Source organism: Camelus bactrianus, chromosome 8 (genome assembly GCF_048773025.1).
Source record: "Camelus bactrianus isolate YW-2024 breed Bactrian camel chromosome 8, ASM4877302v1, whole genome shotgun sequence".
Classification (NCBI taxonomy): domain Eukaryota; kingdom Metazoa; phylum Chordata; class Mammalia; order Artiodactyla; family Camelidae; genus Camelus; species Camelus bactrianus.
The window spans coordinates 75,003,376-75,021,504 of NC_133546.1; the positions used below are offsets into that span (position 1 = coordinate 75,003,376).

At 39.9% G+C, this 18,129-nt stretch overlaps 1 protein-coding gene across 2 annotated transcripts in view; it reads right to left on the reverse strand.

Annotated features, from left to right (window-relative positions):
* The window catches only part of COL9A1 (collagen type IX alpha 1 chain), a 78,067-nt gene that overhangs the window by 31,660 nt on the left and 28,278 nt on the right, over nt 1-18,129 (reverse strand). For both annotated transcript variants that reach the window (XM_010967574.3, XM_074368750.1), the window contains 12 exons: nt 17,228-17,281; nt 16,556-16,588; nt 15,562-15,618; nt 14,040-14,093; nt 9,931-9,984; nt 6,594-6,647; nt 3,387-3,440; nt 2,000-2,053; nt 1,809-1,862; nt 1,626-1,679; nt 1,184-1,237; nt 118-162 (listed from right to left, as the gene is read on the reverse strand). In XM_010967574.3, the coding sequence (XP_010965876.3) occupies nt 118-162; nt 1,184-1,237; nt 1,626-1,679; nt 1,809-1,862; nt 2,000-2,053; nt 3,387-3,440; nt 6,594-6,647; nt 9,931-9,984; nt 14,040-14,093; nt 15,562-15,618; nt 16,556-16,588; nt 17,228-17,281 (621 nt within the window). The remainder of the gene's footprint in view (nt 1-117; nt 163-1,183; nt 1,238-1,625; nt 1,680-1,808; nt 1,863-1,999; nt 2,054-3,386; nt 3,441-6,593; nt 6,648-9,930; nt 9,985-14,039; nt 14,094-15,561; nt 15,619-16,555; nt 16,589-17,227; nt 17,282-18,129) is intronic.

Sequence of the window (18,129 nt, forward strand, 5' to 3'; positions counted from 1 at the left end):
TTTTTGGTTTTTCCTTAGAGGCAAATATAAAATAAAAGATGGGATGGGAATATTTAAAATGAAAACTAAAATCTTTGGTAAGAGAAAAATACAAATTACAAAGTTTTCATCTTTTACCTTTTCACCAGCAATACCCTTGGCACCAGGAATTCCGGGTATCCCCTAAAAGAGGGCACACAGAATGTGGGTTTAATCACTTCACCTGGGAATCCTTGGATGTTCAGCCCAGCGCACAGCGCTGAGGGGCCAAGGGGATCACGACAACCTCCAAGCTTTCGTGTGAGGGAGAGGTTCCTAGCACCCCAGCTCTGAACAGTTCTAGGAGGCAACTTTACTGTCACTGGCTTGTTATGTCTGAACACCCTTAAAGCAAATCCTAGCTCTAAAGTCACTTTTCAAGGATGAACCTCCAAATCAGAATCCAGTACCATTTTCAGGTCAACAGATGCTCTCACTGGCATGATTTCATGTACAAAAGACAAAACAAGGACGTGTCAAAAATGCCAGGCTTTAAGTAGAAAAACACAGTGGCAGGAAGCAAGCCGGGATTCACTGAGACATGGTGCTAACGGAGTCCTAATATCCCCTAGCTGATTATTTTTAAGGTGTCAGATATCATCATAAACCAGAGGGCAGTCCTCAGTGTTACCAGGTAATTCTTTTGACTTGAAACCTTCACCTGCAGAGAGCCAAGGATACACGTGGCAGAATCCACATGAACTTCCAGCCACGTTAATGCAGGGAAACACCAAGTTGAACAATTCAAACTAGTGCATAATCAAAAAATGACATCTCTCTCACATTGTTCCCTGAACATACTCTCAGCCCTCTTACGTCTCAATCCTGCCAACAAGAACTTCAGAACTGGTTAAAAGCAGGAGGAAGTGGATGACACTGGCTCACAGCTCAGGGTTAGGGAAAAAAAATATATGGAAGATTGAGCGAACTAAACAGAGAAGAGAGATGAAAAATATAAAGTTAAAGCTTAGTGTACTTATCAGAGAAATAACTAGTCGTTCAGAGAAAAAATACAAAAATATAAGTGTAAAACTGTAAAAATATAAAATTATAGCATTACCTCTTCTCCAGAACTTACTAAATTACTTAGTGTGTTTCTCCCCCAAATTTATATCTTCAAAATTTGTACATAAATCAATAAACATTTGAATAATCAAATACTTACAGGTAACCCCTGCAATCCTGCATCACCAGGAGGTCCAGGTTTCCCTGGTTCACCCTGGAAAAAAAAAGTTATGAACAGCTGTCCTTCTTTTAAGAAAAGGAAAGAAAAAGACCTTCTAAGTAAAAGGACTATCTGTACAGCTGGCCTTACATGCAGTTCAGGGCGGGAGGGTGGGGGAGGGCTTCAGACAAAAATTCAATCAAAATACATGATTTCCTTCTGCCTACGTTCATCAGTGGAATAATTTTACTGAGTTTCTGAAACCAAGCAAACACTCTATTCTAATAAGTATTTGGAATTGACATAATTTAAAAGTAAAAAGGAGGAAAAAAGCCAAAACCCAGCTAAATCAATGCCTCAGTAACGTAATAATGGAAACCCTGTGCTTGGCTGGTCTCGGAAGAGACCAGCCCATCACTCTTAGACTAAATCACACAGCTACCTTTGTTCCAGGCATTCCAGGTATCCCCTCACGGCCATCCACACCTGGCAAGCCCTAAAGACACACAAAGAAACACACTGTCTTAGGAACGTATTCTTCTTCCCTTCAGTGTTTTCTAAAGTTGTATTACAAGTCAATAATCACTTTGAAAAATGTTCTTGATGCCTACAGCTCAGGACATACCGTATCTCCTTTGGGCCCAGGGGGACCAGGAATTCCTCGAGAACCTTGAGACCCCTGCAGGGCAGAAGGGAGAAGGCAGACAAGACACCCTCAATCAGCACAGTACTTAGGATGTGGCAGAGATCAGCGTAACCAGCAGGTGACACTGACGAGCTCCAAGCTCACAGCGATGAACACGAATCCGAACTCACTCTCTCTCCCTTGGGACCTGCTTCTCCTGGAGGTCCTCGCTGTCCTTGGTCACCCTGTAGGAAAACAAAACTGTGTTCATGGGCAGTCTTTTGAAATTATAAAACACCACTCATGTTACCTTGCTTTTGTTCCTTCATCCCAGTAACTCTGCTCTATCCTGGAAATATCTTGCCTAGCCCAAGAAATCTTTTTATAAAAATTGTCTTGTCTTAAAATGGATATTACCATAAAGATAATTGAGACTTACATGTCTATTGATTTCACTGTAAATGCATAACGCTTCTGTGTTCGCTGGGTGTACAGGGATAGTAACATTAAGGTCCGTAGAACAGGTACCCTTGACATCAGTAACCGTGCCTACACATCCTCCAGCCTCATTGAATACCGTGGTGGGCTGAGGCTTGGATCGGGGCAACCTTTCCTCCATATTACTTAATTCCTCAGTCAGTAATAATGATTTCTGTCAGCATCATCCAGCTAATGTTGATACATGGTTTAGATGGTAACAGATGAGAGGATGTCTCTTTCTGAAATAAAGCTTTTGTTCAATTGCTCATCTGTTCTAAAACCTTCAAATGGCTTCCTGTTGCTACCAGATCATTTCAAAGTGCCCAGATCAGCATTAAACATTCTCCATAATATGGTTCTACATCATCTAGTCAATTTCATCTTCTCAACAGGAGCCTTCCACTCCGGGTGGTGGCAGCCCCTCTGGCAGCACACACCCTCATCAGTACCAACAGGGCTCCTGCTCGCCTGCACCCCGCTGCCCTTCCCACCCAGCACGGCTTTCCAGACCAGCCTTCCTCTCGGGTCCGCTCGGGCACATCACCTCTCCCACGTGCTCTAGCACACGCTCTTATAATACAGCGTTCAGTTACGTTCTGTCTTCCCCACTGGACCTTGAGAGTTGGAAATTCTACTTTACTTACACCTTGTCTACTTTTCAATGTGGTACAGGTGATTACTAACGAATGGCTTTTTTGTTTATATACTCCTAGGAGAGGTGGGAGGCAGCCCACAGTAATGACAGTAAAGGAAAAGGACAGAACTCTCCGACGGCCTACAGTGAGATCATCACTGTGACTCTAAGCACCCCAGCAACCAAACAAAAGGAAAACACAGCGAGCGTAAAAACTTAGCAATTTGACTTTGCCTATGAGGAAAACTAAACCCACATCAAGTCTGAGGAATATTCCTCAGCACCCCATCTCTTTATTTTAAAACTTAAATAAATATAAGAACAATTGCCCACTTTTCCACTTTATTTGCATGTAAAAGATACTTGCATATATATATACTTTGCATATATATATATATAGCAAAAAACCTATCCTTGATCATTGAAAAATCTATCGTTGGATCCTTGGAACGAAAACCACTTACAGGTGCACCAGGAAGACCTTGAGGCCCTGGGTCTCCATCTAAGCCCCGAGCACCCTGCAAATAAACAAGACAAAGCAATGAAACCGAGACAGTCGTGCATGTAAAAGGCACATGAGTGTTTCCAAAGAACTTGAGTGGCAGATGGAAAGGAGGTCTTGTGTTCTGTGGTGTATACTCTGTCCATCAGTGAGCCCAAAGAGTGCTTCATCAGACACCTCAGATCTGAAAACGCTGGTTTACATTCTCTCATCCCAGCAAAAGCACGTAGACCCAACCTTTGGTACCGCTCTGGATGTTTCAAGTTAACAAACACTGCATTCATTCTTTTTTTAATTCAATTTTATTATTTATTTATTTATTTGGGGTTGGAGGAGGCAATTCGGCTTTTATTTACTTATTTGTTTGTTTCTTTGTCAATGGAGGGACTGGGGATCAAACCCAGGACCCCGTGCACACTAAGCACGTGCTCCACCACTGTTACCCTCCCCGCATTGCAAGCATTCTTGACTGCTGATATGAACCACCTGTTTAGAGAACCTGGCCTCTAAACCTGTTGGAAAAGGCTGACGGCCATGTTCCAGGGTTCTCAGGGTCCCCATGGGAATTCACTAAGGGTGAACACCAACGAGTCACCCTAGTAGCAGCTGCGCTGGACGGTGGGAGGGATTTCTGGGACTCCGGACTTGCACCAAGATCTGGAATCAGAAGTCCAGCCACGACTCAGAAGAACGAACTGTACAAAGGACTTGAGCAAGTCCTCTTCCATCCTGGATAAACACGAGGTTCAGTTCGTATAAAGTAACTGATCTGCTTTCTCAGCAATGGATTCACGCCACCAAGTGCCAATGGCCTGAGAACTGCAGGGCTTTATCAATCTGATTAGCATGAAATTCTCTGACTTTGTTCTATACTGTACACATCACCTCCTTCTTTTTATTATAAGCATCAAAATGTGATTTCAAAACAAATGATTTTTTTTTCCACAGTGTTCTCTACATACGCTACAGGACAAAATGCAACCTCCTCTTTACATCTTTTTCTTGTCTACCATGTGAATGAGGAGTCAGAAGGGCAACCGGAGCAAGCAGGAGGCGATGATAAAAGAAATGGAGGACAGTTAAAAGAGTATCAGATGGATGGCAGGCCAAGAAAACCAGCTGGACAGCATCCACCATAAGAATTGATAATTAGAAAACCTTTGATAGATGGTTCAGACATGGGCAGAATCAAAGAAAGAACACAACAGAAGCAGAGGCCCCACGGAGCCTTGAAATTCTTTGATCCCTAAAAACTAGAACAGAGCAGAAGGCATTCTCCATCCACCAGGGAAGAAGAGGTTTAGACAGCCTGAAAAAGACCTTGAATTCATCACTCACGTGGCGTGGTGGGAACGGAGGCAGCCTCCGCGTTATAGAAACGGCTTTGATGTTCCATCTCTCTCTCATATCGCGGTTCAGCACGAGCTCAGACCCAAACTACTGTTACTAGGTAACCACTCTGTTGGTCTGAGTTCACGAGAAGAGCTTTTTTTTTTTTTTATGGAAAGCAATTTGACAGAAATCAGAGGAAATGAGAAATTTTGAAAACTATCAAATAGCAAAATACCTGAAATAAAGAGCCTATCGAGAACAGTAATTGGTTTCAGTGTGAGGGGGTCACAGATTTTAGGAGATAATTTAAACCCAGAAAAAGCAAAGGAAGAGGTAGCAGTGACTTCAAGGGATTTATCATTTGATCATAGAAGAGAGACACACAGCCTGCTCCTGAAGATAACATGAATATCGAAATACAAAATATGTTTTTAAAATGACAGCATTTTAGAAAAAGAAATATTGTAGGGGAAATGGAAGAGGAAGGCCCACACAAGGAGGGACAAAGAAAGAGGTCGGGAAAAAAAATGAAATTGAAGGAATTCTTCACGGAGCAATTCATGAAGCAATTCCTGCAATCCACAAAAATGTGTATCCCTTTTTAAAAAAAAAAGATTGAGTTTCATTTGCTGAGCATCTCCAGTGTGCAAGTGACCCTTGTTTGGTGGTTCATGAAAGGTTCTGTGCTTCTGTGTGGAGCAACACTAATTAGCCCCAGACGTTCTGCAGAGAAGGAGGCGAGGGCCAGAGGGCTCGTGGGCAAGGGGCCTTTTTAAAAAATGTTTTCTGGAGCCTACAAATTAGCTTTCCTAACAAAGTTAGGAAACAAACTGTCTAAAAAGTGTCCACTGGACACCCCCCTACACTTGTACACACACACGCGCACACAGACACACACAGAGCAAGAAAATACTTGTGAGCTCATTATGAACCTTCAAGTTTCTGTTGTTTTTGCTTTTGATACTCATTCAGTCAAGCAGGCCCGGTCTTCCACTCTCCACTTCATCCTTCGAGGCCAAGCATCCTTCCAATGTCACCTCCCTCGTGAGCCCGCCCAAGTCCCCTCTCAAGATCTGCTATATCCCCAAGCCTCCAGTCCCTCATGCCACTTGACCTCAGATGTATGCCTCGCTCATTTGCATAATAATACACTCTGCTTATTTGCTTCTCCCAATAAATAACCCACTTGCTGAGGGCCTTATTCCTCTTTGAGTCTCCCAGGCACCTCAAGTGTAGGATGTCTGCTAAGGGCAGAGCTCAGTAGTGATGGTTGGCAGGGGAACCAAGATGGCCCCAGTGTCCTTGAGGGCATCCTGCCCTCCCTCCCTTGACCTGTCCATCTTCCTCAGTCTCTGCCTTGCTCTCCAGGTACTGTGTCAGTGTTATCAGTCTCAACTACTGATAACGATAACGAGATTAAACAGAACAGCCCCGCTTACTCCTATTTACCCAAAGTAATTTAAAATATGTTAATACATGACAAATACCACGTGTACGACTCATGTAGATCATCCGTTTATAACAGAGTGATAAGAACCTAACCAAACAGGGGAGAGGGTGGAGCTCAGTGGTAGAGTGTGTGATTAGCATGCACGAGGTTCTGGGTTCAACCCCTGGTACCTCCATTAATAAATAAAAATAAACAAATTTAATTACCCCCCCAAAAAAGTTTAAAAATTAAACAAAATTAAAAAAAAAAGCACCTAACCAAACATCTACAAAGAACCAAATGTAAAATACAAAGTGATGGTGTTGAAGATAAGAAGATATTTCTTAATGGCCCCAAACATAAACATTTATGCATTTTGATGTTGTATCATCACCCGCGTCATCTTACCTTTTCCCCTTTGGCCCCAGCTGTCCCAGTGATGCCTCTCAGGCCTTGAGCTCCCTGGAAATGTGAAACAGAAAGGGAAATTCTTTTAGTTGAAGCACACATTCTTCGATGTCATCGCAAAGGCAAATCCAGAAGAAGAATGCTGTTGTAATCAAAGGTAACACTGAGAAAGAGTGACATTGTGTAGACAAACTTTCCCTTTTTAAAAGAAAAGTGCAAAGAGAATTCTTCTGATGGTGGAACCCTTTTGAAAGATTCTAAGGACTTAAATCAATCTGGAATTGGAACAGTCCCCGATGGCAAAAACATAAATATCATTAGCATTAAAAAATTATAATAATGTATTTGACTTTTAACCCCTATGCAGAATACATGGCCACTCTGGCCTCCTTCATGGTTTGTAACTTGGGTACATGTTACATGATTGTGATTTGAAACCTTGGGATAATCTTTCCCCACCAATGGATGCCATCCAAAGCCATCAGCCCACAAAAGCCTGTGACCTAAAAATGTAGCTGGGGTCTCCATCAACCACATGCTGTCGCTGTTTTTCACACCTTTTCTATGATAAAAAGCATCCTGAATTCTGGCTAGGAGTGGTAGGAACCCATCCCATCCCTTCTCAGGTGCAGGAGTGGGTCATCCTCAAACTGAGGGTACAAGGTGTTATTTCTAGGATCCCCTTCAATACAGAATGTTATCATTCTCGACCGTCTGGCCCCCCAGCAGCAGGGCTCCAGAAGGGATTCTGTAGGGATGCTCCCTTGGGAGCAGCAGGGGCAGACACCCCGGCAGGGAAGTTGGGTGGCTAACGGTCCACACCAGCTTAAGACAAAGTAGCTCGAGGCCAGTCATTTCCCTATGTTCTCACTGGGAAAAGTGGGCAGCTGGATGGCCAGTGCTTCACTTTGCATCCGGGTCAGTCTCATCTCCCCACAGATCAGATAGGACTAGCCTGAGTGAAACACATGGGCGCAGGGTTGTCCTGCTCAGGACGCAAGGTGAGACGTGGCCAAATCTGATCAAAGCTGCTTGTTCTGTGACTCACTTAACTGATTCTGGAGGTAATTCAAAAAGGAATTCCAGAAATATCTGGGTCGAAAGCAGAGACATGAGAATGATGGGGGCTGTCTTTCTGGGAGACCTTGTATGTAAGTGTGTTAAAAAGCATGCTTTGGAAAATCTGTGCATTGATAGCTGCTGTCTATGTATTTATTCATTCATCTATTTATTTATTTATTAGAAGTACAGTCAGTTACAACATGTCAATTTCTGGTGCACAGCATAATGTTCCAGTCAGATGCTATATATTTAAAAAGTGAAAATCTGTGAATTTTACAGAAACATTTCAACATATCCCCTCCCAAACACCATGAAGCCAAGCAAGCAGTTAGTAATACCCTCCAATGGACCACGCAGGCTGTTCAGAACCCAGCAGAGACCCTCCATCCATGAAAGCACTTCTTAAAATACTGCCTGCAAAATCCTGTTCTGAGGATCTTTGGGAACAGCTTAAAAAATAGCCTTAAGTCCCTAACCAAATTTTCATCAGATCAAAAAATTGTATATCTCTTAATTCTATTCTGTGTCTCCCACCCAGGAAACTGTCTCCTGAAACAAAGCCCTTGATTCCGCCAAATGCCCTTAAAGTTCTCACGTGGCTTAAAAGCAGAAGTCGAAAAAAAAAAGGTCTCAAACTTAGCAAAGTTACTTGTTTTAACTTAATGATTTTTGTCTGAGAGAGGTGCAAATAATTAACTTTTTTTTCTGAAACAGATAATTCCAAAATATATGTCCTTTTGGACACTTAAAGAGAATCTTTTAAATTTTACCTCAATTATCTTAACCTAATATTTCTTTGTTAAATGATCTATCTGCATCTGATTTTTCAAATGCTCCCTGAATTGGTCATAACATCTTACTTTTTGTATCATCAATTAATGAGTTACATGAAATAAAAGATTCCACGTGTTCGTTCTAAAAAAAAAAAAACAAAGCAGAAGGAGGTCATTTTTTCCAGATTCTCTGACTTAAGTTCTGTGTGAACACTAATCTGCATGGTTTCCTGAACGTTTGTAAAAGGCAGCTCTGTGGGAACAGCCCAGCAGATGAAGGCAGGGTGGTCCTGGGTTTTGTGTCTGTCTTTCCTAACTCTTCAGTTTCTGAGACCAGGACAGGAATTTGCCACTGCTACGTCACACCTTGGCCAGCTGCGGTGTTCCATGAATCTTCTGAAATTATTATTTCCATTCTTGTTACTAGTCATTGTGGCAAGAAAGAAAAGTGTAAGAATTCCATTTTCATATATATAAGTAAATTAAATTCTGATTTGACAAACATTTTATTTTACTTTATTTTTTACTTATTTTTATAGTTGATTTACAACCAGTAATTAACACTGACAATTGCTAGTAAGCAATTGTAATTGTTTACAATAACAACTGTCAATGTTATTCACAGGTTAGTTCCTGGCGTACAGCCTAGTGATTCAGTTATGTGTGTGTGTATATACATATATATATACATTCTTTCTCATATTCTTGTCCATTAGGGGTTATTACAAGTTACTGCATATAGTTCCCTGTGCTACACAGTAGAATCTTGTTGTTTTTCTATTTTATATATAGTAGTGTGCATCTGTTAATCCCCAAAACTCCTAATTTATCCTCCTCCTTCCCCTTTGGTAACCATAGTTTGTTTTCTATGTCTGTGAGTCTGTTTCTGTTTTATAAATGAGTTCATTTGTATCATTTTTTAAGATTCCACATATAAGCAATATCATATGATGTTTGTGATTTGACAAACATTTTAAGTTGAAATATGCCCCCAAATGACCTCAGTGGACGTACTATTACAGGCATCTACCAAAGCACAGAGGACCAACTTTTTCCTAAAAGACATGATCATGAACAATTAAGAATGTTCTCATGATAAAGATTACACGCTGGCAGAAGCTACATTAATCCAGGGGATGATATGCGTAGTCAGGGCACACAAAATTTTCTCATTATAGCATGTGATATATGGAACATAAAAGACATATGTCATCCTCTTGTGCTCAACATTCACTCTCAGACTGCCCAGCCCTGAAATCTAGTAAATGAATGTACGTAATTATAGGTAGAACTTTTCTGTTAAAACGGTGTTTGAACATACAATGGGGAGCCTTTCCTATTTTGAAGAAATGGTGCCCTCCCCGTGCTGGCATGGTGGGAAAACAGAGACTATCACAGTGATGTACCACAATTAATCCAAATGCTAAACAAGAAATATTCCAAAAGTCATGAAAGAGAATATCTGCCTATTCTAATTAGATATGTTTTTAAAAATACTTTACCGGAGGTCCTTGAGCTCCAGCCTCTCCTGGTTCTCCCTGGTCACCTTCTTCACCCTGAAACACAGCAGAGAGAAGTGCACCGTGTGCTACGCCAGCAAACGGACACCGGCATGGGCTCGGTCTAACTCGGCACGTGTTAAATTCATCCGGCAGCCCCCGAGTTATTCTGCTACACTTCCGTAAATGATTTTATATGAGTAATCCACATTAATTGTAGAACATTCAGAAAATACAGAGATGCATATACAGTCACTTTCAACTATAAACACCAATAACATTTTGGATGCTACTCTTTCAAAGTTTTTCTAAAGAGAGAGAAAGGAGGGGAGAGAAAGAGGAACAGAGAGAGAAAGGAAGTATGTTCTAAGTGTGTGCGTTGTGAGAGGGTATATTATTAGGAGAATGTGAGCATACTATGCAACCTTTGCCATCAAAAACTAATTCCAAAAAATATAAAATATATTTTAATAAAATATTATTATAAACTATAATATTTTGGATTAGGATTTTCATTTTAACTTTTGCATTATAATTTTTGTCCCATGTATAATTTTTTTAATGTCTTTAAACCAGTCTTTTCTTCCATGGCTTATTCCTTTGATGTCTCTCTCAGAAAAGCCTTCTCTGTCCACTCCCCCCAGTTATATAAATTCTCATCTATATTTTTCCTGATAACTGGCCACTCTATCCAGTATCATTTATTGAGTAATACATTCTCCCCACACAGGATGGAAAATTCATCTTTGACATATACTAAATTGATGAATATTCTTGTTTCTGGACTTCCTTACCAGTGCTACTGGCCTGCTGTATGACGTTGTCAATACCACAGCATTTCAATGACTGCAACTTTATAATACATTTTAATCTGAGGTTGGAAGAATTCCTTTATTTTTCATTTATAGTTACTCTTATTTTTCAGATTTTTCCTAAATGCTTACTTTTGCAGATGAACTTCAGAATTATTGGGCCAATCCTCGCAAAAGAACTACTTGCCCTGAATTAGGACTCTATTAAATTGACAGATGAATACAGAGAGAATTGAAATCTTTACAATATTGAGTCTTTCTATCTTGGAACTCAGTTTATCTTCTTATTTAGTCAAAACTTTTTCTTTTTTCCTTCCATCAATAAAGTTTTGTTCTTTTCTTTGTGTCGAATATTCCTTATGTTTCTCCTAAAACTTGGTTGCTGTTGCCAATGGAATCTCCTTCCACAGTGTTTTCTAATTATTGTTTTGACTGTTTGATATTAATTTTATAATCTCTGATTTAAAATGTTAGGATATTCCAAACAGAAATCCAACTACTGTCTCTTACAGAACAATGACTTTATGGACTCTGAGAAAAAGTTATTTTCTCTCTGATAAGAGATGCACTGTTCGTATCTATTTCACAGCAGATATACTGTTCTATACCTTCTGTCGTAGTGAATAACTTATGTTGTGAAGTTAATCATGAGGAAAACTCTTACTCTTTAGTATTATCTACATAATATTAGATTAAAATTCAATTCTATTGTTTCTTCCATGTTTCAATTCACTCATTTCTTGCTTCATGGGCTATAGTTTATATTTAGATGTTTTCACACACACACACACACACATACACACAAAGAAATACAAAAAAAATAGTAGCAGTATTAATATAGAACATTTGGGCATATAATGCAAACAACTAGGTTATACCTAAATCATTTATTCTTGATTTTCAAGTGAATCCTGAAAGTTCCCACATAGTGGTTTTAGTCTCATAATTACATTCCATAAGAACGCATGATTGACAATGCAGAAAAGCAGTTGCAATGGGAAAGCCAGTGACTGAGCAAGTTCATGGAGTGGGATTATCAACACAGGTATATAATTAAATGCTACTTGGATTTCCCTGCCTAAGTCCAGAAACAACAGTGACTTCATTAGCAAGGTTTGGGGTATTTTTCTATGGAGTCTTGATAAATCTTGGAGTAATGGATTTGATTTAAATATTACACCAGCAGATGACTAGCACACAATAACTCAATAACCACAAAATTAAATGACAAATTTAGGAATAGCAATTTATTATCATTTTGCTGAAATGTTCGACTGTTCATTCCTCTATTCAAAAACAAATTTTAAACTCTTCATTAACTAACTTGGAGAGTGAATTCAAGACAGAATTGTAAATGGAAAGCAAACTTCAGGCCCCTAGTCTCTTAATTCTTCATCTTTCTGCTCTCAGTGCCTCTATGAGCCCTTTCATGGTTCAGTCTGCAAAGAGCTATCTTATCTTCATATGCCAGTTTTCAAAGGCACCCCTGCAAGTTTTAAGTGACATAAACATGTGAAATAAATTAAAGGAATTTTCAACGGCCTTTAATGAAAATGTTGGCCAATTAACCTAATACACACAAAAATACTGCTGGTTCCTCACTGAACCAAATTTGAGAATCCAGGTAACTAACTTGTAAAGGTCTCAAAAATGATAGTTTCTTGGGGAGAACAGAGAGATACTTTGATTGACAGCTCCATTCCCAAATCCCATGGGATGGGCAGGTAGAAGTTCCCCAAAGAAAAGAGGTCACCCAAAGAAAGAGGAAAGGATGCAGGACATCAAAAACAACAGAAGTCTACTGTATCTGCTTCACTATACGTACTACCTCATCAATATCGTTTGGTGTAATTTAATATTCCTACACACCTTTTTTGTGATTAGATGATATTCTATTACATGGATACATCATACTTAATTTAGCCACATTGGACACATTTTTTCACCTCTGTACTGCAAGCCCTTAGAATAAACCCTGGTACAAAGCAAGTACTTAATAAATACTTGTTGAATTTTTAAAATTACAAATTTTAAAATTCAGTGGAAGAATGGGCACACAGAGAAATTTCCAAAATACTTGATTGTTTTTCCATTTTCTCCAATTTGACATGGAAAACCCAGCTGTTATACGCCAGATAAATAAAATGCCTTAACTATTCAGAGCCTAAGTAATAAGAAAGACTTTTGAAATAAATGTTCACACTGTAATGAGGCACAGGAAATTGGCTTATTTATCATCCTTATCTGAGATTGTTCGACAGAGTTACCTAAGGAGTTCAAGAATATTAATGCCTGAAGGTCTTAATAAATTGCCTCTTAAGGTCTTAACTTCAAAAGAAAAAGACTAATCTTCTGCTACCCAATAAAGGTATAGAAGGACATAGTCAACAAAGTCTAAAGGACCCTCATTAATAAGAACAGTTTGACTTTGTAAAATGTTATGGAATTAACAGGGACAAAATGTCTACCATACAAGAAGTCAAATTCGTAGTTAACTTAAAAGCAATTTCATCTTAGCAGGTGAAAAAAGGGCAAATAGGTCACTTTGCTTTAAATTTCAGGCTTGGTTATTTGGGGTGGGGGTAGGAAGGTGGTGATTAGGCTCATTTATGTATTTAATGGAGGTGCTGAGGCTAGAACCCAGGACCTTGTGCCTGCTAAGTACGTGCTCTGCCACTGAGCTCTGCCTTCCCCTTTTTCAGTCTTAGTTTTTCTACAGGACATGCCAGTCCCAATGTACGTTATGCTGTGGATTCTAAGTTTCTACCCAGATAATAGTATAAGTTTGACTGCTAACTTCTAGATTACTCAAAATCTAAGTTATACTGAAATGAGGTCAGTAACAAACAAATTATTTCAAGAACTTAAGACAAGAAGCTACACACCAATTACCAACTTCTCCAATTGCCAGTCTTAGCAACACTTGTCATAAAATTTTACACTTGTCATGAAATTTTTTGTTTAGTAGAGTAGAACGACTAGCTTGAATAACAGTTGACTATCAGAACATCAAGGAAAAGAACTGAAGGGGACTGATTTGAAAAGTAAAGTGAGGGGGAGCAACACAAGAAAGAATGAACATGTATGGTGCTTTCTTTTGTGTTTCTTTTTCTTGTAATTAAACAATGTTAGACTATGATGCTCAGTCAGAAGGCTGACACATCTATGGAGAACTTGTCAGCCATCCTTTGAAAAGGAAGGATAAAATATCTCCCTTTATTATTCCTCCTCGTTCCTTATAATCAAAGTGACCACAACCTCCCAGTCACAATTGACCCACTAAATATTCACTTTCCTTACCTTGTGACCTTGTCTTCCAGGCTCACCAATTTCTCCTTTAGCCCCTTTATGACCCTAACAAATGCAAAAATAAGTAAATAAGTAAGTAGCTAAATAAATAAATAAATAATAAATGCATTGGTTTCGGCACAGAAAGTGGTCACAAGGCTCATAATGTGATCTTGTGCCCCTAAAATTTATGTCAGTGTGCTGCTAAGAGAAAGGTTATGTCACAAAGACATCACAGCCTTACAAGATATTAATAATGCCCTGTGTACTTCATGACCACTCTGTATAATAAATATCAGTTTTAGTTACTAGAAAAACACTGTTCTGTTACCTACTTCAGCAACTAAGTCATGATTCACTGCCTGGATGAATCCACTGCCTGCTGGTTCCTGGATCCCTCATTTCCCAGTTTCCTCTCACTGTTGGGTTAAGAGCATGACGTCTTCTCCGACACCAGTTACTTGCTTTACAGAGGTGACAGCTGACCCAGCCCAGCTGCCTACCCCTGCTTTCTGGAGACTGCTCTGAAATCCTTCTCTTCCCCCCACACCCATCTCTTTCCTGAAGGTACAAGAAGGGCGTCTCCAGACGCACCACTTCCTGCCTCTTCTTGTACACGATTTGAGTGCAGATGGAAAGCTATAAACCGCAGTCCATGAAGGCTGTGTGGCGTGAGCAGAGATCCCTGTTGGGCCACCTGTTCTAAGCATATGTGTGCTTTGAGCAGTAACATGGGGCAAATGTGAAGGAAACATTCTCAAATTAAGTTTCTCAGAGCTTTCACCCTCAAAGCCTTTTTTGTTCCAAGAGTGCACGTCTCTATAAAAGAAAATCAGACACCAGTCCAGGCCCAAATCTTCTGCAACTGTGGGAACTCACCAAAACTAACTTTAGGGAAAACCATCATTGGAAACTCATCTCAGACCTTTCAGGTCATGGCAGAACTCCACCGGTCTGGACTTTTTCAACATCACCCCAGATGCAGAGACTAGAGAAAGCCATCAAACCCCAGCATTTGGTATTTCTTTCTTTCCTTTTATGGGAAATTTTGAAGGAATTTTGATGGCCAGAGGGAGAGAAAAACTCTTTTGGAAAGTCTCTTTTCTCATCTATTTGGCACAGTTTCTCCAATCTTTGCTTTAACTAACTAAAACTGTTTCAAATACATCATGCACACAATCCCTGGCTCTTCTCTCTCACCCCTGGAGCAAACTTCTGAACTGTCATTGGGTGTCCCAGGGTCTCCCAACCCCATACATCTTTTTGGTATTTCTTCCCTGAACAACAGAAGCACTGAATAATCAAACATCTATGTCTCAGTAGGAGTACCTGTCAGGGGCCCCAGCGGGAATTTCTAGGACTGAGTAAGGACCACAGACCAAGCCGCAGAATAAGTGAACACAGACTTGCCAATCCATCAGTGTGGAACCTCTGCACCAGGAAAGCCCATGTTTAAGGGAAAGGATGAACACGGGTCTATATCTACGGATAATACTCTTGAAAATAGAATACAGCACTAAAATTATTCTCTTACCCTCATGCCTGGCAGGCCTGGGTATCCTGAGCGACCTGGTGGACAGGAGTTGGGACACTGCCAGGGAGAGAGAGAGAGAGAATTAACTAGAGCCTCCACTTTATGACAAAATGATACATTTTTCAGAGATTCCAGCAACAGAACCCCAGTGCAATTATATTCATTAAATAACTCTGACTAGTCCCTTTCCTTTTTTTAATTATCTTATTTTTAAACTCAGAAATATTCCTAGCTTCCAGAAAAGTACAGAGAGCATAACAAACCCTTTCCCCATGTATCTGCAATCCGGATTTAATGAATGTTAATAGTTTGCCATATTTATTTCAGATTTAATTTATTAAAGAGATGTTTCCAGAGAGGCCATGGCGCCAGGATCTGATTCTTATCCCCTCCCCCTCCACTCCAATGGCTCTACCCCGAGGGCCCCATCCCCTCGACAAATGGACCAAAACTGCATTTAGCGCAGATTTCCAAGATCTTTCGAGTATCAGTCTACAAGTAAAACAAGTCTTAGAGGAGATTATTTGACTTCTACCTTCTAACATTGGGGTGTTCTGGTGAAAAGTACGTATTAGTCATAAAGTAAAAAGATTATGCAGAAAGAAATATAATAAAAACATTTTCTAGGGGGGAGGGTATAGCTCAAGTGGTAGAGGGCATGCTTAGCATGCACAAGGTCCTGGGTTCAATCCCCCGCAACTCCTCTAAAAATAAATAAGTAAATAAATTTAATTACCTCCCCCCCAAAAAAAGAAACCAAAAATTAAAAAAAAAAAATTCATAAAGAAATAAAAAACATTTTCTATAGTGAAAAATGGTTGGTCTGAGTGTCTACAAGCCCCCTAGTCCTGCAGACTGCCCTGGGGTCTGAGTAAAGTAAAACACAGAAATGCAACATCTTCCAGCAAGATCATTTTAGAGAGAATTCATCTTTTCAAGAGACTTCATGGTCTTTGACTTCAAATTGTACTTTGTTCAAAGGAAAACATCTCACCAGTGGATCTCCATCGTGAAAGCCAATTGCTCCCTAAAGTAAAGAAAATATCACAGTTAAGAATAGAGTTGAATATTGAATTCAGACCTACTAATAATAGAAAGTTCACTGGGCAGAAATGCAACAGATATTTTTGCTCAATAAAATATAAGGAACACACAGCATCTAATATGCTAAGTCTAAAAACTTGACTCCTGGGCCTATTCCATTTGGAGAAACAGTAAGTTCTTTCTCTCAGGGGATAGGAGGGAAATGATGCGAGAGACAGAAAGGAAACATGGGGAACACTGAATCATTAATTAAAAATACGGATTCTCTCCTACTTAACCTCAGTTTTTAAATTGCTCACTGTGTAAATCCTTTGTAAAACGAGCTTATTTGAAAGTGTCTCTATTACACGTCCAAGTTTTGAGCAGTTGAGAAATTGCAAGCATCCAAGCACCTCAAACGTAATGAGTAAACCATTCCCTGTGAAAACCACCTTTTAAGTGTTTGTGACGTCTCTGCTTTTCTGGCCTAAAAAGACCGTGCTCTGAATGACTGGAAAAATCGCAGCCATTTTGGAATTTTAGGACAATGACTTGACTTAAAGAGAGACTTCCATTTTTGGTTCTTAGGTTGCTTCGATCTCAACTCTCAGACGCAGAGAAATTCAAGCTGCAAATAACTTACGCTGGGTCCCGGGGGGCCAGGGGGGCCAGGTGGTCCTCTCTTCCCAGGGTCCCCCTAAGTTATTGGAAAATTGTGATACAGTGGTTATTCACATGTCAAAACACAGTGCATAAAACTGGTTAGGCATGACAGAATGACATTCCTAGAAACCCTACAGAGATCAGACTGCATGGACCTGCCACCAAAATCAGTGAGTGACCCATAAATCTAATTTGCTCCACAAAACCAGAAGAACAAAGGCATTCCAGTTTCACCAAAGTAATAAAACAAGGGCAGAGGGAGACTTGTGGAGGAAGAAGCCAATTCCTTTCTAGAGAATGATCACTTTATCGATTCTGAAAACAAACTAGAAACACTACGCATCTTTCTAGTTGATTTACAGAGGAAGCAGAACAGCCAATGCTGCTCAGGTCATACAGCTAAGGCAGCAAAGGAAGGCTGGCACCAGCCTGAAGCTGTGAAATGGAAGGTAATCTCTGCAGGGCCAGATGATCCCTGATCCCTGGGGTGGTCCACCCAGAAGCTATCACTCGGGGTGTCACTACACTCTCTTGCAAATGGGACAGAAGATCAAAGATGGCTAAATTCAAACAAGTCATCCAGATAAAGATGGGTTCCAGTTAGTCTTAATGCCCAGAGTTTACTCCTGGCATAGGTTTTTCCTTCTTAATATCCTACCATAAGAGGTCAAAAGCATCTTACAATCAGCTTTACAATCATTCCATATTCATTCATTTGTCCAATAAATAAATCTGTCAAATAGTAGCACATATAGAGAAGCAAGAAAAGTATCTAATCTGTGGCTCCTACTCTCAATGAGTTCACTATGATCAGACAACGTCATTGCTTCAACATTTTTTGGAATATTTATCAAATAGTAACATCAAGCACTTATTCCAACA